The following is a 22,759-nucleotide window of genomic DNA, read 5'->3' as shown; positions in this document are numbered from 1 at the left end:
CGTCTGCATTAGTTAGGTCTGTGATCCTGCAAGTGGCTGTGTTTACACAGGCAGCCCATTCTGATCTTTAGTGGCTGTGTTTACACAGGCAGCCCATTCTGATCTTTAGTGGCTGTGTTTACACAGGCAGCCCATTCTGATCTACAGTGGCTGTGTTTACACAGGCAGCCCATTCTGATCTTTAGTGGCTGTGTTTACACAGGCAGCCCATTCTGATCTTTAGTGGCTGTGTTTACACAGGCAGCCCATTCTGATCTTTAGTGGCTGTGTTTACACAGGCAGCCCATTCTGATCTTTAGTGGCTGTGTTTACACAGGCAGCCCATTCTGATATTTTGCACTATTATTGACAAATGAACTGATCTGATTGGTCAAAAGACCAATTAGTGAAAAGAATATCAGAATTGGGTTATCCTGTGTAAATTCAGCCAATGAGGCAAGCCTCACGGGATACATTTACTGATCTGAAGTGAACGTTCGAGAAGAATGTTCTGGTACCAGTCTGTTGTTTATTTATTTACACATCGTAACCATGGTGAATCTACTCTTGTTGTCACTCTCTGTCCAAGTGTACTTATCATTGCATCTCTTTGCGATCAACTCAAAAAAAAGAAAAATCTAAAGAAAATGGATTTGCATTCTTTTTGCGTCTCCTTGCGTCTCTGTGTGAGTCAAACATTTTTGTTGTTGTTTTGAGATCCACGAGTGACATCCTTCTGTAGCTCAGTTGGTAGAGCATGGCGCTTGTAACGCCCAGGGTAGTGGGTTCGATCCCCGGGACCACCCATACGTAGAATGTATGCACACATGACTGTAAGTCGCTTTGGATAAAAGCGTCTGCTAAATGGCATATATTATTATTATTATATTATCTAGGCAGCTGTGGAAAATCCATTGTGACATTCATTCTCATTTTCTCCATCTGACTGGATCTCTGTCGTGTCATAATGCTAGCTAACCAGGAAGTCTAGTTTGGGAAAAAATTTGTTCAATGGAGTACGATTATGAATGATTATTCACGATGAATATTGTAAAACAGGAACCATTGTATTGAACTGTGATACCTCTTGTCTCAAATCAGAGATCAATCTCAGGTCTTGAAGGAAATTCATGACTCATAACAGAAAGCCAAGAGACTGCCATTTATTCATTTAAACATTTTATTTGACATTTATTCATGATTTTTAAATGTGTTTATTGTAGTTTTTTTGTGGGTTTTGTATTGTGACACAACATTTTTAAACCGTTGTAAATTGTCCACCGGATGTAAAGTATCATACAGTATTTATTATTTTTACTTTAACGATTTGTTTAACAACACTTAGCAATGTAAAAAATAAAATAAAAATATTAGTTGATTCAGAGTTAGATGATGTGGTGTAGAAAACCACCACTTTCCCTTGTATAGAATGTCCTATTTACACTGTGTCAATGTAAGCATTTGAAGCAGAGTAACACCGATATCTGAATGATGATGATATCTACCTAGATATAGATATAGCAGAATAGATATAGACATAGTAGAACTAGAGTAGATTGACTGCATGGCTGCAGAGGAGACGATGCCTCCCCAGATACCCTTACCAGAGGTTAGCCCTTTGAGCTAAAAGGCTGATAGCTCAGTAACTGGTCGGTTACATAGGGAAAAGGTAAAGGAAGGTTAACCCTTCAGACTAAAGGCCGATAGTAACTGGGTTGGTAACTGGTTGGTTACATAGGGAGATTTATCTGAAACGTACTGTTCTGTCAGGTTTGGAAGTGCATTGATTGATCTATGTCTTGCGGACGTGACCTTTATGACCAATGTACTCTAGAACTCTTTAATGTTCCTTCCATTCAAAGAACAGAAGGTTGGGTTCCCAGTAGATGTACTCTAGAACTCTTTAATGTTCCTTCCATTCAAAGAACAGATGATTGGGTTCCCAGTAGATGTACTCTAGAACTCTTGAATGTTCCTTCCATTCTAGAACAGAATATTGGTTTCCCAGTAGATGTACTCTAGAACTCTTTAATGTTCCTTCCATTCTAGAACAGAAGGTTGGGTTCCCAGTAGATGTACTCTAGAACTCTTTAATGTTCCTTCCATTCTAGAACAGATGGTTGGGTTCCCAGTAGATGTACTCTAGAACTCTTTAATGTTCCTTCCATTCTAGAACAGAAGGTTGGGTTCCCAGTAGATGTACTCTAGAAATCTTTAATGTTCCTTCCATTCTAGAACAGAAGATTGGGTTCCCAGTAGATGTACTTTAGAACTCTTTAATGTTCCTTCCATTCTAGAACAGAAGGTTGGGTTCCCAGTAGATGTACTCTAGAACTCTTTAATGTTCCTTCCATTCTAGAACAGAAGATTGGGTTCCCAGTATATGTACTCTAGAACTCTTTAATGTTCCTTCCATTCTAGAACAGAAGGTTGGGTTCCCAGTAGATGTACTCTAGAACTCTTTAATGTTCCTTCCATTCTAGAACAGAAGGTTGGGTTCCCAGTAGATGTACTCTAGAACTCTTTAATGTTCCTTCCATTCTAGAACAGAAGATTGGGTTCCCAGTATATGTACTCTAGAACTCTTTAATGTTCCTTCCATTCTAGAACAGAAGGTTGGGTTCCCAGTATATGTACTCTAGAACTCTTTAATGTTCCTTCCATTCTAGAACAGAAGGTTGGGTTCCCAGTAGATGTACTCTAGAACTCTTTAATGTTCCTTCCATTCTAGAACAGAAGGTTGGGTTCCCAGTAGATGTACTCTAGAACTCTTTAATGTTCCTTCCATTCTAGAACAGAAGGTTGGGTTCCCAGTAGATGTACTCTAGAACTCTTTAATGTCCCTTCCATTCTAGAACAGAAGGTTGGGTTCCCAGTAGATGTACTGTAGAACTCTTTAATGTTCCTTCCATTCTAGAACAGAAGGTTGGGTTCCCAGTAGATGTACTCTAGAACTCTTTAATGTCCCTTCCATTCTAGAACAGAAGGTTGGGTTCCCAGTAGATGTACTCTAGAACTCTTTAATGTTCCTTCCATTCTAGAACAGAAGGTTGGGTTCCCAGTAGATGTACTCTAGAACTCTTTAATGTTCCTTCCATTCTAGAACAGAAGGTTGGGTTCCCAGTAGATGTACTCTCGAACTCTTTAATGTTCCTTCCATTCTAGAACAGAAGGTTGGGTTCCCAGTAGATGTACTGTAGAACTCTTTAATGTTCCTTCCATTCTAGAACAGAAGGTTGGGTTCCTAGTAGATGCATATCTAATGAGGGGTTGGTGTCTCACGTGTTGATGTTGATACCTTAGTTATTGCTATTGTTTTACGTGATATTAATATTTTATATGAGTTTTGTTGTAAAGATTGTATGGAATTCTTCTCCAGCACAGGTTCTGCCATGTTGTTGATATGAAAGCATGTCTCTTCAATAAGTGTGTCTTCTGTTTTTTTCTAAAGAACTTGGTTTCATATTTGTTTGGATGGTAGAAGTTAAACATTGTGGTTTTTATTATGACACACTAATGTCTGTATATGTGGCACTTTGGATTGAAGTATTAAAATATACCGGGGGGGAAACAAGACTTTGTAAATATAGTGTTTGCTTTTTTCCCCACAGATACAGCAGTTATGTACTCTAGTATACATTAGAATGTGCGGATGGCTCTACAACATAATGCTTTTGCCATTTCACTTCCTGGATAGGTGTGAATAACAGCCATTTCACTTCCTGGATAGGTGTGAATAACAGCCATTTCACTTCCTGGATAGGTGTGAATAACAGCCATTTCACTTCCTGGATAGGAGTGAATAACAGCCATTTCACTTCCTGGATAGGTGTGAATAACAGCCATTTCACTTCCTGGATAGGTGTGAATAACAGCCATTTCACTTCCTGGATAGGTGTGAATAACAGCCATTTCACTTCCTGGATAGGTGTGAATAACAGCCATTTCACTTCCTGGATAGGTGTGAATAACAGCCATTTCACTTCCTGGATAGGTGTGAATAACAGCCATTTCACTTCCTGGATAGGTGTGAATAACAGCCATTTCACTTCCTGGATAGTTGTAAATAACAGCCATTTCACTTCCTGGATAGGTGTAAATAACAGCCATTTCACTTACTGGATAGGTGTAAATAACAGCCATTTCACTTACTGGATAGGTGTAAATAACAGCCATTTCACTTACTGGATAGGTGTAAATAACAGCCATTTCACTTACTGGATAGGTGTAAATAACAGCCATTTCACTTCCTGGATAGGTGTAAATAACAGCCATTTCACTTCCTGGATATGTGTGAATAACAGCCATTTCTGCCATGTTACTTTCACCTATCCAGTCCTATCAGATCTGTGAAGGAGGGCAAAAGGGGAGGAGAGATGCAACACTGCCTCTCTGTGACCCCTCATTTCCTCTGCATGAAGTGGCTGACCATGTCTATGGGCAGAGGGAAGATGATGGTGGAGTTCTTCTCTGCAGCGATGGTGGTGAGGGTCTGGAGGTATCTCAGCTGGAGGCCTGATGGAGACTCAGCGATCACTAGAGACGCCTCCTTCAGGGCCCGGGAGGCGTTCACCTCCCCCTCTGCTGCTATCACCTAGAGAGAGGGAGGAGGAGATAGATGATCAGTATGGAGAAACATTCATCTCTCCCTCTGCTGCTATCACCTAGAGAGAGGGGGAGGAGATAGATGATCAGTATGGAGAAACATTCATCTCTCCCTCGGCTGCTATCACCTAGAGACAGAGGGAGGAGGAGATAGATTATCAGTATGGAGAAACATTCATCTCCCCCTCGGCTGCTATCGCCTAGAGAACAGGGACAAAATGGTTGAAAACATTTCCCATTAAATGAGTGTATTTATTTCACATCTCCGTTGACTGTCCTCTACAGTGTCTCCTCACCTTCACCCTGGCCTCACGGCTAGCTTCTGCCTCTGCAGCCATGGCTCTCTGCAGCTGGTGGGGCAGCTTCACGTCTTTAATCTCCACGCGCTCCACCTTGATACCCCACTCCTATGGAGGGGGGGGGGGGGGTCAGCAAACAGAGAAACATTAGCCAGGCCAGAGCTATTATACAGCTAATGAAATAGCTACACCTACTAGTGTATTTGTCCAGAACAGGTGAGTTCGATGTGGGATTAGGCTCTATTCATCCACAACAGGTAAGGGACAGATCGAAATGTACTGGTCAGGGTGTATTTAAAATAAATGCACCCCCACCCCCTCCCCAACTATTAAAATATTTTCACTTGACCCTCCTCTTGTACTGTCACATAAATCGAACACCCTCCTCCTCATAGAAATAACTCAAAATAATGTTGAAGACCACAAATAACAATATCTGTAGCAATCCTGTGGCCTTTAAACGTGGATATGCTTTGTGGCACAGTTGATGCCACGCAGGGCTACGGCCAGAAGGTTGAGGGTTCGCCGACAACCACAGATGAGGTCATTCGCCTGTTTCATTACTTCATGATCAGAGCCAGATGCAGACGATTATCAGCTAGAGGGGAATAAAACATGTTGATATTTATAATTATATAAAATACACTACATTACCAAAAATATGCGGACACCTGCTCGGTGAACATCTCATTCCAAAATCATGGGCATTAATATGGAGTTGGTCCCCCCCTTTTGCAGCTATAACAGCATCCACTCTTCTGGGAAGGCTTTCCACTAGATGTTGGAACATTGCTGCTATAACAGCCTCCACTCTTCTGGGAAGGTTTTCCTCTAGATGTTGGAACATTGCTGCTATAACAGCCTCCACTCTTCTGGGAAGGCTTTCCACTAGATGTTGGAACATTGCTGCAGGGGACTTGCTTCCATTCAGTCACATTAGTGAGGTCGGGCACTGATGTTGGACGATTAGGCCTGGCTCGCAGTTTGCGTTACACTTCATCCAATAGGTGTTTGATGGGGTTGAGGTCAGGACTCTGTGCAGTCAAGTTCTTCCACACCAATCTCGACAAATCATTTCTGTATGGACCTCGCTTTGTGCATGGGGGCAATGTCACACTGAAACAGGAGAAGTTATTCCCCAAACTGTCGCCACAAAGTTGGAAGCACAGAATCGTCTAGAATGTCATTGTATGCTGTAGCATTAATATTTCCCTTCACTGGATCTAAGGGGCCCGAACCATGAAATACAGCCCCGGACCATTATTCTTCCTCCACCAAACTTTAAAGTTGGCAATATGCATTCGGGCAGGTGCATTCCTAGCATCCGACAAACCCAGATTCCTCCATTGGACTGCCAGATGGTGAAGCGTGATTCATCACTCCAGAGCATACGTTTCCACTGCTTCAGAATCCAATGGCGGCGAGCTTTACGCTCCAGCCGATTCTTGGTATTGCTCATGGCGATCTTAGGCTTGTGTGCGGCTGCTCGGCCACGGAAACCCATTTCATGAAACTCAATTATTGTGCTGACGTTGCTTCCAGAGGCAGTTTTGAACTCTGGGACAGATGATTTTTTTACGTGCTTCAGCACTCGGCACTAACGATATGTGAGATCGTGTGGCCTACCACTTCGCAGCTGAGCCGTTGTTGCTCCTTGACTTTCCCACTTCACAATAATAGCTCTTACAGTTCACCGGGGAAGCTCTAGCAGAGCATAAACTTGACAAACTGACTTGTTGGAAAGATGTCATCCTATGACGGTGCCACATTGAAAGTCACTGGTCTCTTCGGCCATTCTACTGCCAATGTCTGTGTACTGACTGCATGGTTGTGTGCTCAATTTTACACACTGTACAATCTTCAACAGTTAACTGAAATGTTTTGTTTTCCTGATCTTCATCATTGTCATGACATTGCTTGAATAATATAGGACTAGAGTAAAAGATGGAGATGGCATTCTAGTCTCTTCATGAAGATTGAATGGCTAAGGGGTCTGAACAAATACCAGCTATCGCCTACCGCCATCCTGCGTTCTCTTCTTTCAGGGTCCCCGGCTGTGGCCATGAGTTCTATCGCCTACCGCCATCCTGCGTTCTCTTCTTTCAGGGTCGCCGGCTGTGGCCATGAGTTCTATCGCCTACCGCCATCCTGCGTTCTCTTCTTTCAGGGTCGCCGGCAGTGGCCATTAGTTCTACCGCCATCCTGCGTTCTCTTCTTTCAGGGTCGCCGGCTGTGGCCATGAGTTCTATCGCCTACCGCCATCCTGCGTTCTCTTCTTTCAGGGTCGCCGGCTGGGGCCATGAGTTCTATCGCCTTCCGCCATCCTGCGTTCTCTTCTTTCAGGGTCGCCGGCTGTGGCCATGAGTTCTATCGCCTACCGCCATCCTGCGTTCTCTTCTTTCAGGGTCGCCGGCTGTGGCCATGAGTTCTATCGCCTACCGCCATCCTGCGTTCTCTTCTTTCAGGGTCCCCGGCTGTGGCCATGAGTTCTATCGCCTACCGCCATCCTGCGTTCTCTTCTTTCAGGGTCGCCGGCTGTGGCCATGAGTTCTATTGGCTGCCGTATATAACATTCAACAAACAAGAGCTTTGCTTCCCTCTTCCAATAGTCTATTAGTGTAAGAAATGCTGAAAAAGAAGTAGCTTCCAGCAAGCCATTCTAGTCTAGCTCTTCCTGGGATTCCAGAGAGAGAAAGACTGTGACAGAGTTCTCACGTTGCGCACAAAGAAATGAGAACTCTCCCTGGGGCTCCCGTCAGCTTCTCCGGGATCGGTTACGTTACCGCAGTGGATGCCTCGTCCGTCTCCGCCACTCCGGATTTGGGGATCTGAACCATCTCCGTTTCAACGGAGGCCGTCGCCCCTCCCTTCCAAACGGTGTTAGGACCGACTGACTCTTTCAACGGAGGCCATCGCCCCTCCCTTCCAAACGGTGTTAGGACCGACTGACTCTTTCAATGGAGGCCATCGCCCCTCCCTTCCAAACGGTGTTAGGACCGACTGACTCTTTCAATGGAGGCCATCGCCCCTCCCTTCCAAACGGTGTTAGGACCGACTGACTCTTTCAATGGAGGCCGTCGCCCCTCCCTTCCAAACGGTGTTAGGACCGACTGACTCTTTCAATGGAGGCCATCGCCCCTCCCTTCCAAACGGTGTTAGGACCGACTGACTCTTTCAATGGAGGCCGTCGCCCCTCCCTTCCAAACGGTGTTAGGACCGACTGACCCATGCTCAACTGCTGTTAACATGGAACCCCTCTCCACTTCGGCCTTCAAAGTTCTCGTTTGAATATTTGCTCCGTTCATCTTTCCCTCGATCCTGACTAGTCTCCCCGACGCAGAAAAATATGAAGCATGATGCTGCCACCACCATGCCAGGTTTCCTCCAGATGTGACTCTTAGCATTCAGGCCAAAGAGTTCAATCTTGGCTTCATCAGACCAGAGAATCTTGTTTCTCATGGTCTGAGTGTCCTTTAGGTGCCTTTTGGCAAACTTCAAGCGGGCTGTCATGTGCCTTTACTGAGGAGCGACCAGCTCTAGGAAGAGTCTAAATGTTTCCAAAGTTCTTCCATTTAAAAAAAATGGAGACCTTCAATGCTTGGGGGACCTACAATGCTGCAGAAATGTTTTGGTACCCTTCCCCAGATCTGTGCCTCGACACAGTCCTGTCTGGAGCTCTATGGACAATTCTTTCAACCTCATGGCTTGGTTTTTGCTCTGACATGCTCTGTTAACTGTGGGACCTTTTGTACAGACAGGTGTGTGCCTTTCCAAATCATGTCCAATCAATTGAATTTACCACAGATGGACTTCAATCAAGTTGTAGAAACATCTCAAGGATGATCAATGGAAACGGGAAACAGTTTCGAGTCTCATAGCAAGGGGTCAGACTACTTATGTAAATAAGGTATTTCTGTTTTTTATTGGTAATATATTTGCTAAAATTTAAAAAGAAAAAAATGTTTTCATTATGGGGTATTGTGTGTAGATTGAAGAGGATTGTTTTTGTGTTATGTAATCCATTTTAGAAAAAGGCTGTGATGTAAAACAAAATGTAGATTTGGCCAATATCCCTTATTTATTGATAGCGCTGTCTACGCCATGTTGGATCTGAAAACATTTGGATGTCTGGTCAATTTCTTCCCGGTTACGTTGGCCGGAGCCCACGTTTCCTAAAGGAAATGCTCATATTGTTTATATGCAGATTTTAGAATATTCCCGTGAAAATCTGTCGCCATGAAAACCTAGCTATAGACACCCTAAAGACTCTGGCAGGTGCGCTAGTCCAGTGTCACTTTGATTATGCCTGCAGACCATGGTTCACCACTAGGACAAACATCTAAAGAATAAGCTACAGATAACGGTTGAATTTTCCCCCCTGTATTTTATAATGGTTCCATCCCAAGAATAATCACTTTTCTCTCCAAAACGGAAGTGTCATTCTAAAACATATGTCTGGATTTGAGTAGAGCTTTGATCTGCAATAACTTAGTATTACTGTTACGGTTTTCTTCCGGTGAAGGAGAGTCGGACCAAAATGCAGCGTGGTATTCTTCATTTTTTTCTACTGTGTTATTGACTTGTTAATTGTTTATTCCATGTGTAACTCTGTGTTGTCTGTTCACACTGCTATGCTTTATCTTGGCCAGGTCGCAGTTGCAAATGAGAACTTGTTCTCAGCTAGCCTACCTGGTTAAATAAAGGTGAAATAAAAAAATAAACAAAATTCTTGATACATGTTTAATCACGAAGAAAAAACGAACAATACAAAAACAACAAACGAAAACCTAACAGCCTATCTGGTGACAACTAACACAGAGACAGGAACAATCACCCACAAAACACTCAAAGAATATGGCTGCCTAAATATGGTTCTCAATCAGAGACAACGATAAACACCTGCCTCTGATTGAGAACCACTCCAGACAGCCATAGACTATGCTAGATACCCCCACTAAGCCACAAACCCAGTACCTAACAAAACCCCAAGACAAAACACACCACAATAAACCCATGTCACACCCTAGCCTGACCAAACTAAAAACACAAAAAAAACACAAAATACTAAGACCAGGGCATGACAATTACCAGCCACTTCAGCACCAGCTCCCCGCTGACGATGCACCACAAGGCTCCACCTCGGTCCGTCTCGGTTACTGTAGTGTAGTCTTAGTGCCAGCATCGGTTTGTGGTGGTATGTAGACAGTTACAAAAAATACAGATGAAAACTCTCTTGGTAAATAATGTGGTCTAAAGCTTATCATGAGATACTCTACCTCAGGTGAGCAAAACCTTGAGACTTCCTTAGACATCGTGCACCAGCTGTTGTTTACAAATATACATAGACCGCCACCCCTTGTCTTACCAGAGGCTGCTGTTCTATCCTGCCGAGACAGTGTAAAACCCATCAGCTGTATGTTATTCATGTCATCGTTCAGCCACGACTCGGTGAAACAAAAGGTATTACAGTTTCTAATGTCCCATTGGTAGGATATAGATGATCATGGTTAGTCTATTTTATTATCGATTGATTGTACGTTGGCTAATAGGACCGATGGTAAAGGTAGATTACCCTCTCGGCGTCGGATCCTTACAAGGCACCCAGACCACCCAGACCTTGGTCCCTGATATCTCCTTCTCTTTCTCCTGTGAATGACGGGGATGTGGGCCTTGTCGGGCTTCTGAAGTAAATCCTTCCCCTCTGTCTCTTTCTCCTGCGGATGACGAGGGTGTGGGCCTTGTCGGGCTTCTGAAGTAAATTCTTCACCTCTGTCTCTTTCTCCTGCGGATGACGGGGATGAGGGCCTTGTCGGGCTTCTGAAGTAAATCCTTCCCCTCTGTCTCTTTCTCCTGCGGATGATGGGGATGAGGGCCTTGTCGGGCTTCTGAAGTAAATTCTTCCCGTCCGACTCGTTGAAGAAAACGTTTTCCTCCAGTACAGGGTGAGTAATCACTGTCCTGATATCTAGAAGCTCTTTTCGGTCATGAGACACGGTGGCATAAACATTATGTACAAAATAACTTATAGATAACGCGAAAAAACATACACAATAGCACAATTGGTTACGGTATCGTAAAAAACAGCAGCCATTTCCTTTCCATTCTTAAAATTCAGTATCACGAGTAAAAATACAGACAGACTTGCCAGTTTACTGTGCCTTTCTAGACCTTATAAACTGTTGAGAGTAGATCCACCCTCGGATTCAAAATCAAATTATTAAAATGCCATTATCACTGCAGAGTATAATTTTGTTCTCAATTGAAAACAATAATAGTTATTAATTATATTGTGGTGTTGTAGGCTACTATAGTCCTGGTAGGATAATTGTATTGTCTCTAAACACGACCAATAGGGGAGCTTTCTGACCTGTGTGTTTCATGTGTTCACTGTTCCTCTTGGTTCATATTGAAAATGGATGCAGCTTCGAGTGCTTTTATATGTGGTATTTATTGTTAGTTAGTCTATTGTAAGTCGCTCTGGATAAGAGCGTCTGCTAAATGACTTAAATGTAAATGTAAATGTATTGCAGATCTGGACAAACTATCCACCTACCACTATTGTCACTATGTATGGTGGATAGAGGGCAGGATAGACTGGTAGACTGGTAGACTGGTAGACTGTATTGTCACTATGAATGGTGGATAGACTGGTAGACTGTATTGTCACTATGAATGGTGGATAGAGGACAGGATAGACTGGTAGACTATATTGTCACTATGAATGGTGGATAGACTGGTAGACTATATTGTCACTATGAATGGTGGATAGAGGTTTAGACTGGTGGACTATATTGTCACTATGAATGGTGGATAGACTGGTAGACTATATTGTCACTATGAATGGTGGGTAGACTGGTAGACTGGTAGACTATATTGTTACTATGAATGGTGGATATAGACTGGTAGACTGGTAGACTATATTGTCACTATGAATGGTGGATAGACTGGTAGACTATATTGTCACTATGAATGGTGGATAGAGGTTTAGACTGGTGGACTATATTGTCACTATGAATGGTGGATAGACTGGTAGACTGTTAGACTGGTAGACTATATTGTCACTATGAATGGTGGATAGACTGGTAGACTATATTGTCACTATGAATGGTGGATAGACTGGTAGACTGGTAGACTATATTGTCACTATGAATGGTGGATAGACTGGTAGACTGGTAGACTATATTGTCACTATGAATGGTGGATAGACTGGTAGACTATATTGTCACTATGAATGGTGGATAGACTGGTAGACTGGTAGACTATATTGTCACTATGAATGGTGGATAGACTGGTAGACTATATTGTCACTATGAATGGTGGATAGACTGGTAGACTATATTGTCACTATGAATGGTGGATAGAGGTTTAGACTGGTGGACTATATTGTCACTATGAATGGTGGATAGACTGGTAGACTATATTGTCACTATGAATGGTGGATAGACTGGTAGACTGGTAGACTGGTAGACTGGTAGACTATATTGTCACTATGAATGGTGGATAGAGGACAGGATAGAATGGTAGACTGGTGGACTGGTAGACTATATTGTCACTATGAATGGTGGGTAGACTGGTAGACTATATTGTCACTATGAATGGTGGGTAGACTGGTAGACTGGTAGACTGGTAGACTGGTAGACTATATTGTCACTATGAATGGTGGATAGAGGACAGGATAGACTGGTAGACTGGTAGACTATATTGTCACTATGAATGGTGGGTAGACTGGTAGACTGGTAGACTGGTAGACTGGTAGACTATATTGTCACTATGAATGGTGGATAGAGGACAGGATAGACTGGTAGACTGGTAGACTATATTGTCACTATGAATGGTGGATAGAGGACAGGATAGACTGGTAGACTGGTAGACTATATTGATCTGTGTTTTTTTTTTAAATGAGCACATGGAAAAGCCGAGGTCATAAGTGAAGAACCTTGATATAGAAGAGGAGCAAGCAGATGAGGAAATGTGACTAGGATGGAAGACATTATATAGTAAAACCTGTAGAAGAGTGAATGTTAACCGGGGAAGAAAACACACTCAACCCTCCCCTCTGACCAATAACAAACCACTCAACCCTCCCCTCTGACCAATAACAAACCACTCAACCCTCCCCTCTGACCAATAACAAACCACTCAACCCTCCCCTCTGACCAACAATAAACCACTCAACCCTCCCCTCTGACCAATAATAAACCACTCAACCCTCCCCTCTGACCAATAACAAACCACTCAACCCTCCCCTCTGACCAATAACAAACCACTCAACCCTCCCCTCTGACCAATAACAAATCACTCAACCCTCCCCTCTGACCAATAACAAACCACTCAACCCTCCCCTCTGACCAATAACAAACCACTCAACCCTCCCCTCTGACCAATAACAAACCACTCAACCCTCCCATCTGACCAATAACAAACCACTCAACCCTCCCCTCTGACCAATAACAAACCACTCAACCCTCCCCTCTGACCAATAACAAACCACTCAACCCTCCCCTCTGACCAATAACAAACCACTCAACCCTCCCCTCTGACCAATAACAAACCACTCAACCCTCCCCTCTGACCAATAACAAACCACTCAACCCTCCCCTCTGACCAATAACAAACCACTCAACCCTCCCATCTGACCAATAACAAACCACTCAACCCTCCCCTCTGACCAATAACAAACCACTCAACCCTCCCCTCTGACCAATAACAAACCACTCAACCCTCCCCTCTGACCAATAACAAACCACTCAACCCTCCCCTCTGACCAATAACAAACCACTCAACCCTCCCCTCTGACCAATAACAAACCACTCAACCCTCCCATCTGACCAATAACAAACCACTCAACCCTCCCATCTGACCAATAACAAACCACTCAACCCTCCCCTCTGACCAATAACAAACCACTCAACCCTCCCCTCTGACCAATAACAAACCACTCAACCCTCCCCTCTGACCAATAACAAACCACTCAACCCTCCCCTCTGACCAATAACAAACCACTCAACCCTCCCCTCTGACCAACAATAAACCACTCAACCCTCCCCTCTGACCAATAATAAACCACTCAACCCTCCCCTCTGACCAATAACAAACCACTCAACCCTCCCCTCTGACCAATAACAAACCACTCAACCCTCCCCTCTGACCAATAACAAACCACTCAACCCCTCCCCTGTTCCCAATAACAAACCACTCAACCCCCCTCCCCTGTGCCCAATAACAAACCACTCAACCCCCTCCCCTGTTCCCAATAACAAACCACTCAACCCCCTCCCCTGTTCCCAATAACAAACCACTCAACCCCCCCCTTTGACCAATAACAAACCACTCCCCCCCCTGTGCCCAATAACAAACCACTCAACCCCCCTGTGCCCAATAACAAACCACTCAAACCTCCCCTGTTCCCAATAACAAGCCACTCAACCCCCTGTGCCCAATAACAAACCACTCAATCCCCCTGTTCCCAATAACAAACCACTCAACCCCCTGTGCCCAATAACTAACCACTCAACCCTCCCCTATTTTGGACTACCCCTCCCCCCAGTAAATTGCAATCTGGCCCTAACTGGACACCATAACCAGTTGAGTTTGATGTGAGATTAGGCTCTATTCATCCACAGTAGGTAACTGGATACCCTAACCAGTTGAGTTTGATGTGAGATTAGGCTCTATTCATCCACAGTAGGTAACTGGATACCCTAACCAGTTGAGTTTGATGTGGGATTAGGCTCTATTCATCCACAGTAGGTAACTGGATAGTAGAAAGCATGATGCCACGTCTATGATTTTGAATTACATCCTGAGGTTTGTTTCATTGCACATCGTAAACATACTTGTCTTGATTGTGCATTCCCATCACAAAGCTTTTTCAGTTTTGTCTAATATGAATTAACCAAACCAACCAATCACTCAATCACTGTGCCTGTATTACTCCCAGACTGTCTGCCACCTGCATGCTGTGGGAGATGCTGTCCTGGTTGTTCTACAGTTCTGCAGTTCTCGGTGTCAGGCCCTGACCATAGAGAGCCCTTGGTTCTCTATGGTGTAGTAGGTCAGAGCGTGACTAGGGGAGTGTTCTAGTTCAATATTTGTATGTTGGTGTTTTGTATGGTTCCCAATTAGAGGCAGCTGGTAATCGTTGCCTCTAATTGGGGATCATATTTAGGCAGCTATTTTTCCCACCTGTGTTTGTGGGATATTGTTTTGTGTTTGTGCATCACTACTTTCACAGTTCTATTGTTTTTGTTTAAAGTTTCACCGTAATAAAGATGTGGAACTTCAATCACGCTGCGCCTTGGTCCGCTCATAACGACGATCGTGACACTCGGTTCTACAGTTCTAGGTTCTACAGCTCTGTGTTCCGTACCGACATGCTGTGTGAGATTCCCTCGCGGTCAGTCAGCAGATCAGCCTAATTCTACTGTTCTTAGTTATATGGTTCTATAGTTCTAAACTCCGGGGCTTCCTACCTGCATGTTGTGTGAGATTCCCTCGCGGTCAGACAGCAGATCAGCCTAATTCTACTGTTCTTAGTTATATGGTTCTATAGTTCTAAACTCCGGGGCTTCCTACCTGCATGTTGTGTGAGATTCCCTCGCGGTCAGACAGCAGATCAGCCTAATTCTACTGTTCTTAGTTATATGGTTCTATAGTTCTAAACTCTGGGGCTTCCTACCTGCATGTTGTGTGAGATTCCCTCGCGGTCAGACAGCAGCTCAGCCAGGTTCTTGGTTCCCAGGATGTTCCTCAGGGTGGTCTGGGCGAGGAGACGGGTGGAGGACTATATCTATTTCTATATCTATTTCTTATCTTCATGCGGTCATCATTTTATTTATTTACCAGAACGAAGCAAATGGAAGTTGCTGGCACGTATAATATTATACTTCTGCTGTTGGTGTTACGCTGCCACACACTAGTATACTGTACCTTGACGCACATGAAGATGGTGATGGGGAAGAGGAACACCGTGAAGATTAGAGAGATTCCGAACAGAAGCCAGCCGCAACATCCCAGAGAGCCAGAGCTCTTATCTACACAGGAAGGAATTCACCACCAATACAGGTTAGTCTGACTGACGTTTTATAATACTACAATGACTGAATGTATATGAACTTATACATACAGTATAATGACGATATACGTATCATAACTTTATCAATCAAATCAAATTTAGACTTTTAACGTGGAACTCTTACTTAGAAGCCCCTTTCCCCAACGATGTAGAGGTTGTTTTTTATTATTATAAAAATGTAAAATAACACGAGAAATAAAAGTACACAATATTGAAGCTATATATAGAGAGTACCAGTACGAGATCACTGTACAGGGGTAGGAGGTATTTGAGGTAGAGGTATTCAGGGGTAGGAGGTATTTGAGGTAGAGGTATTCAGGGGTAGGAGGTATTTGAGGTAGATGTATTCAGGGGTAGGAGGTATCTGAGGTAGATGTATTCATTAAGGCAGGGGTAGGAGGTATTTGAGGTAGAGGTATTCAGGGGTAGGAGGTATTTGAGGTAGAGGTATTCAGGGGTAGGGGGTATTTGAGGTAGAGGTATTCAGGGGTAGGGGGTATTTGAGGTAGAGGTATTCAGGGGTAGGAGGTATTTGAGGTAGAGGTATTCAGGGGTAGGAGGTATTTGAGGTAGAGGTATTCAGGGGTAGGAGGTATTTGAGGTAGAGGTATTCAGGGGTAGGAGGTATTTGAGGTAGATGTATTCAGGGGTATGAGGTATTTGAGGTTGAGAACATGGTAAAACACTTCAATGTGAGGCTAAATATGAGGCTAAATATCAGGCTAAATATGAGTGCAGAGCAAACATGTGAATGAAAGGAGTCATGGAGTGAATGGATTTTCTCCAATAAAAATATATTTAAGTCCAGGACTATGGTTTACATGTAAACAGTCTCGACTTGTCATAGTCCACAGGTCAACCAAAAGCATTGTATTGTATGGTATTGTATCATAATGTATTGTATCCCTGTGACTAGTATCACATGTCCTCTGGTCTCTCTGTGACTAGTATCACATGTCCTCTGGTCTCTCTGTGACTAGTATCACATGTCCTCTGGTCTGTCGTCTCTCTGTGACTAGTATCACATGTCCTCTGGTCTGTCGTCTCTCTGTGACTAGTATCACATGTCCTCTGGTCTCTCTGTGACTAGTATCACATGTCCTCTGGTCTCTCTGTGACTAGTATCACATGTCCTCTGGTTTCTCTGTGACTAGTATCACATGTCCTCTGGTCTCTCTGTGACTAGTTTCACATGTCCTCTGGTCTCTCTGTGACTAGTATCACATGTCCTCTGGTTTCTCTGTGACTAGTATCACATGTCCTCTGGTCTCTCTGTGACTAGTTTCACAAGTCCTCTGGTCTCTCTGTGACTAGTATCACATGTCCTCTGGTCTCTCTGTGACTAGTATCACATGTCCTCTGGTTTCTCTGTGACTAGTATCACATGTCCTCTGGTCTCTCTGTGACTAGTATCACATGTCCTCTGGTCTCTCTGTGACTAGTATCACATGTCCTCTGGTTTCTCTGTGACTAGTATCACATGTCCTCTGGTCTCTCTGTGACTAGTATCACATGTCCTCTGGTCTCTGGTCTCTCTGTGACTAGTATCACATGTCTTCTGGTCTCTGGTCTCTCTGTGACTAGTATCACATGTCCTCTGGTTTCTCTGTGACTAGTATCACATGTCCTCTGGTCTCTCTGTGACTAGTATCACATGTCCTCTGGTCTCTGGTCTCTCTGTGACTAGTATCACATGTCTTCTGGTCTCTGGTCTCTCTGTGACTAGTATCACATGTCCTCTGGTCTCTCTGTGACTAGTATCACATGTCCTCTGGTTTCTCTGTGACTAGTATCACATGTCCTCTGGTCTCTCTGTGACTAGTATCACATGTCCTCTGGTCTCTCTGTGACTAGTATCACATGTCCTCTGGTTTCTCTGTGACTAGTATCACATGTCCTCTGGTCTCTCTGTGACTAGTATCACATGTCCTCTGGTCTCTGGTCTCTCTGTGACTAGTATCACATGTCTTCTGGTCTCTGGTCTCTCTGTGACTAGTATCACATGTCCTCTGGTTTCTCTGTGACTAGTATCACATGTCCTCTGGTCTCTCTGTGACTAGTATCACATGTCCTCTGGTCTCTGGTCTCTCTGTGACTAGTATCACATGTCTTCTGGTCTCTGGTCTCTCTGTGACTAGTATCACATGTCCTCTGGTCTCTGGTCTCTCTGTGACTAGTATCACATGTCCTCTGGTCTGTGGTCTCTCTGTGACTAGTATCACATGTCCTCTGGTTTCTCTGTGACTAGTATCACATGTCCTCTGGTCTCTCTGTGACTAGTATCACATGTCCTCTGGTCTCTGGTCTCTCTGTAACTAGTATCACATGTCCTCTGGTCTCTCTGTGACTAGTATCACTTGTCCTCTGAACTCTCTGTGACTAGTATCACATGTCCTCTGGTCTCTCTGTGACTAGTATCACATGTCCTCTGGTCTCTCTGTGACTAGTTTCACAAGTCCTCTGGTTTCTCTGTGACAAGTATCACATGTCCTCTGGTCTGTGGTCTCTCTGTGACTAGTATCACATGTCCTCTGGTCTCTCTGTGACTAGTTTCACAAGTCCTCTGGTTTCTCTGTGACTAGTATCACATGTCCTCTGGTCTCTGGTCTCTCTGTGACTAGTATCACATGTCCTCTGGTCTCTCTGTGACTAGTTTCACAAGTCCTCTGGTTTCTCTGTGACTAGTATCACATGTCCTCTGGTCTCTGGTCTCTCTGTGACTAGTATCACATGTCTTCTGGTCTCTCTGTGACTAGTATCACTTGTCCTCTGAACTCTCTGTGACTAGTATCACATGTCCTCTGGTCTCTCTGTGACTAGTATCACATGTCCTCTGGTCTCTCTGTGACTAGTATCACATGTCCTCTGGTCTCTCTGTGACTAGTTTCACAAGTCCTCTGGTTTCTCTGTGACAAGTATCACATGTCCTCTGGTCTCTGGTCTCTCTGTGACTAGTATCACATGTCTTCTGGTCTCTAGTCTCTCTGTGACTAGTTTCACTTGTCCTCTGGTCTCTCTGGTACTCCTGAGTCATTGTTGTGTCTAGTAGTGAGGCAGCACCTTCTCCTCAGAGCCCCCAACGAGCGCTCCCACACACGCACGTACACACATGCACGCAGACACACACACACAAACACACATACCACCCCGATAATTAGGTAAAGAATCAATCCCTCCTAAAATGGTCAACTCTCATCATGTTTTCAGTTGATAATATACATGTCATCTACTGGTAAAATTATATTATTGCATTGTATGTATAGAATGTTTCTCTCTCCCCTCTTCTCTTTCTATCTTTCTCTCTCCCCTCTTCTCTTTCTCTCTCTCCCCTCTTCTCTTTCTCTCTCTCTCTCCTCTTCTCTTTCTCTCTCTCCCCTCTTCTCTTTCTCTCTTTCTATCTTTCTCTCTCCCCTTTTCTCTTTCTCTCTTTCTCTCTCTCCCCTCTTCTCTTTCTCTCTCTCTCTCCTCTTCTCTTTCTCTCTCTCTCTCTCTCTCTCTCTTCTTTCTCTCTCTCTCCTCTTCTCTTTCTCTCTCTCCCCTCTTCTCTTTCTCTCTCTCTCTCCTCTTCTCTTTCTCTCTCTCCCCTCTTCTCTTTCTCTCTTTCTATCTTTCTCTCTCCCCTTTTCTCTTTCTCTCTTTCTCTCTCCCCTCTTCTCTCTCTCTCTCTCTCTCTCTCTCTCTCTCTCTCTCCCCTCTTCTTTCTCTCTCCTCTTCTCTCTCTCTCGCTCTCTCTCCCCTCTTCTTTCTTTCTCTCTCGCTTGCTCTCTCTTCTTCTCTTCTTTATTGCCAAAGCAAGTTAAATAAAAAATTAACAGTAATCATTACACTCACAAAAGTTCCAAAGGAATAGAGACATTTCAAATGTCATATTATGGCGATATACAGTGTTGTAACGATCTCTCTCTCTCTCTCTCTCTCTCTCTCTCTCTCTCTCTCTCTCTCTCTCTCTCTCTCTCTCTCTCTCTCTCTCTCTCTCTCTCTCTCTGTCTCAATCATCCCATTTCCATAATTGTAAAGTCCACGTACCTTCTAGGATCTGTTCAGTGCTGCTGATCTGGACCTTCCCCTGGTTCACCATGTCTCTCTCCAGTCCTGCCTGGTGCTCTGTACTCAGCCTTTATTCAACCCAGTCAGTCCAATAGTTTCAGAAGTATGACCTACACCTGCAGCTATTAATACTCAGAGCAACATGAATATTAACGTTAAAGACTGAAAACTGGTTTGGAACTAATTATATTTGTAACAACATCTCCTCAAAAGCCTGGTCGGACAGAATAACCTGTCTGTCCTGTCTGTCTGTCTGTCTGCCTGCCTGCCTGCCTGGGCCGGCCTGCCGGTGTGTGTGTCGGAGGGAAGGTAGACAGGTAGGGATATTTACCTGTGTCCTCTCTCCCACTAGGGTGTGGTCTACCCTCTTCCCTAATGGTCTGTTTCTGTCTGAGAGAGTTTCTCTGTTGATGCTGCAGTCCCCTGATACAGTGTGGAAGAGAGGAGAGGCTCATTAACGAACACAATTAAAATCCCCTGGAAGTTGTCCTTAGCTAGTGAAGCGTGATTATTCTATTGTATATCTTTATATCATATCGTTTTGGCGCTGTCATGAATGTGAGTCCTGTGATGAGTGTACACGCTCATGAATAACCAATCAGTGGTGTGGGGGGGGGGGGGGGCTCGATCCAAACAGAAGATGATCTGATCACCTGACAAGCCTCGTCGACTGGAATTGTACTGCCTTACTCTGAGCATCTACAGTCAGTGTCATCTTTAGGTCGTGTAGATCCTTGGAGAGGCAGAGGCCGACACAGTGTCATTACCGGGGAAGAAGGGAGGGAGGAGGGGATAAGGATGGAAGGACGGAGGGAGGGAGGGAGGGAAGGAAAGCGAGAACTAGAGGGGAATATAAAATCAGCAGTTATTACTGAATGTTTATTGGTACGGTGCTTTTACACCTGCATTTTCTGTACAGCACTTTGAGATATCAGCTGATGTACGAAGGGCTATATAAATACATTTGATTTGATTTGATTTAATGCTAGACTGGGTTACTGTTAGGGTTAGACTGGGTTACTGTTAGGATTAGACTGGGTTACTGTTAGGGCTAGACTGGGTTACTGTTAGGATTAGACTGGGTTACTGTTAGGATTAGACTGGGTTACTGTTAGGATTAGACTGGGTTACTGTTAGGATTAGACTGGGTTACTGTTAGGATTAGACTGGGTTACTGTTAGGATTAGACTGGGTTACTGTTAGGATTAGACTGGGTTACTGTTAGGATTAGACTGGGTTACTGTTGGATTAGACTGGGTTACTGTTAGGGCTAGACTGGGCTAGACTGGGTTACTGTTAGGATTAGACTGGGCTAGACTGGGTTACTGTTAGGATTAGACTGGGTTACTGTTAGGATTAGACTGGGTTACTGTTAGGGCTAGACTGGGTTACTGTTAGGGCTAGACTGGGTTACTGTTAGGATTAGACTGGGTTACTGTTAGGGTTAGACTGGGTTACTGTTAGGGCTAGACTGGGTTACTGTTAGGGCTAGACTGGGTTACTGTTAGGATTAGACTGGGTTACTGTTAGGGTTAGACTGGGCTAGACTGGGTTACTGTTAGGATTAGACTGGGTTACTGTTAGGGTTAGACTGGGCTAGACTGGGTTACTGTTAGGGTTAGACTGAGTTACTGTTAGGATTAGACTGGGCTAGACTGGGGTACTGTTAGGATTAGACTGGGTTACTGTTAGGATTAGACTGGGTTACTGTTAGGGTTAGACTGGGTTACTGTTAGGATTAGACTGAGTTACTGTCAGGATTAGACTGGGTTACTGTTAGGATTAGACTGGGTTACTGTTAGTATTAGACTGGGTTACTGTTAGGGTTAGACTGGGTTACTGTTAGGGCTAGACTGGGCTAGACTGGGTTACTGTTAGGGTTAGACTGGGTTACTGTTAGGGTTAGACTGGGTTACTGTTAGGGTTAGACTGGGCTAGACTGGGTTACTGTTAGGGTTAGACTGGGTTACTGTTAGGATTAGACTGGGTTAGACTGGGTTACTGTTAGGGTTATACTGGGCTAGACTGGGTTACTGTTAGGGTTAGACTGGGTTACTGTTAGGATTAGACTGGGTTAGACTGGGTTACTGTTAGGGTTAGACTGGGTTACTGTTAGGATTAGACTGGGTTAGACTGGGTTACTGTTAGGGTTAGACTGGGTTACTGTTAGGATTAGACTGGGTTAGACTGGGTTACTGTTAGGGTTAGACTGGGCTAGACTGGGTTACTGTTAGGGTTAGACTGGGTTACTGTTAGGATTAGACTGGGTTAGACTGGGTTACTGTTAGGGTTAGACTGGGTTACTGTTAGGATTAGACTGGGTTACTGTTAGGGCTAGACTGGGTTACTGTTAGGGCTAGACTGGGTTACTGTTAGGGTTAGACTGGGCTAGACTGGGTTACTGTTAGGATTAGACTGGGTTACTGTTAGGGCTAGACTGGGTTACTGTTAGGGCTAGACTGGGTTACTGTTAGGATTAGACTGGGTTACTGTTAGGATTAGACTGGGTTACTGTTAGGGCTAGACTGGGTTACTGTTAGGGCTAGACTGGGTTACTGTTAGGATTAGACTGGGTTACTGTTAGGGTTAGACTGGGTTACTGTTAGGATTAGACTGGGTTACTGTTAGGGTTAGACTGGGCTAGACTGGGTTACTGTTAGGGTTAGACTGAGTTACTGTTAGGATTAGACTGGGCTAGACTGGGGTACTGTTAGGATTAGACTGGGTTACTGTTAGGATTAGACTGGGTTACTGT

At 44.1% G+C, this 22,759-nt stretch overlaps 1 protein-coding gene across 1 annotated transcript; it reads right to left on the bottom strand.

Moving 5' to 3' along the window:
- Positions 1–4,226: 4,226 nt before the first annotated feature.
- Positions 4,227–20,250, bottom strand: LOC123992468 (stomatin-like). The gene is made up of 4 exons (XM_046293625.1): positions 19,984–20,250; positions 15,813–15,916; positions 4,881–4,991; positions 4,227–4,573 (listed from the first exon to the last, which is right to left on the bottom strand). Exons 1-4 carry the CDS (start codon positions 20,033–20,035, stop codon positions 4,382–4,384), a joined length of 459 nt encoding a protein of 152 aa, XP_046149581.1. The 5' UTR covers positions 20,036–20,250; the 3' UTR covers positions 4,227–4,381.
- Positions 20,251–22,759: the final 2,509 nt, after the last annotated feature.

This window comes from Oncorhynchus gorbuscha, linkage group LG13 (assembly GCF_021184085.1).
Source record: "Oncorhynchus gorbuscha isolate QuinsamMale2020 ecotype Even-year linkage group LG13, OgorEven_v1.0, whole genome shotgun sequence".
Taxonomy (NCBI): domain Eukaryota; kingdom Metazoa; phylum Chordata; class Actinopteri; order Salmoniformes; family Salmonidae; genus Oncorhynchus; species Oncorhynchus gorbuscha.
Note: the sequence above shows the minus strand (reverse complement) of the source record. Positions and strands in the feature narration are given on the sequence as shown.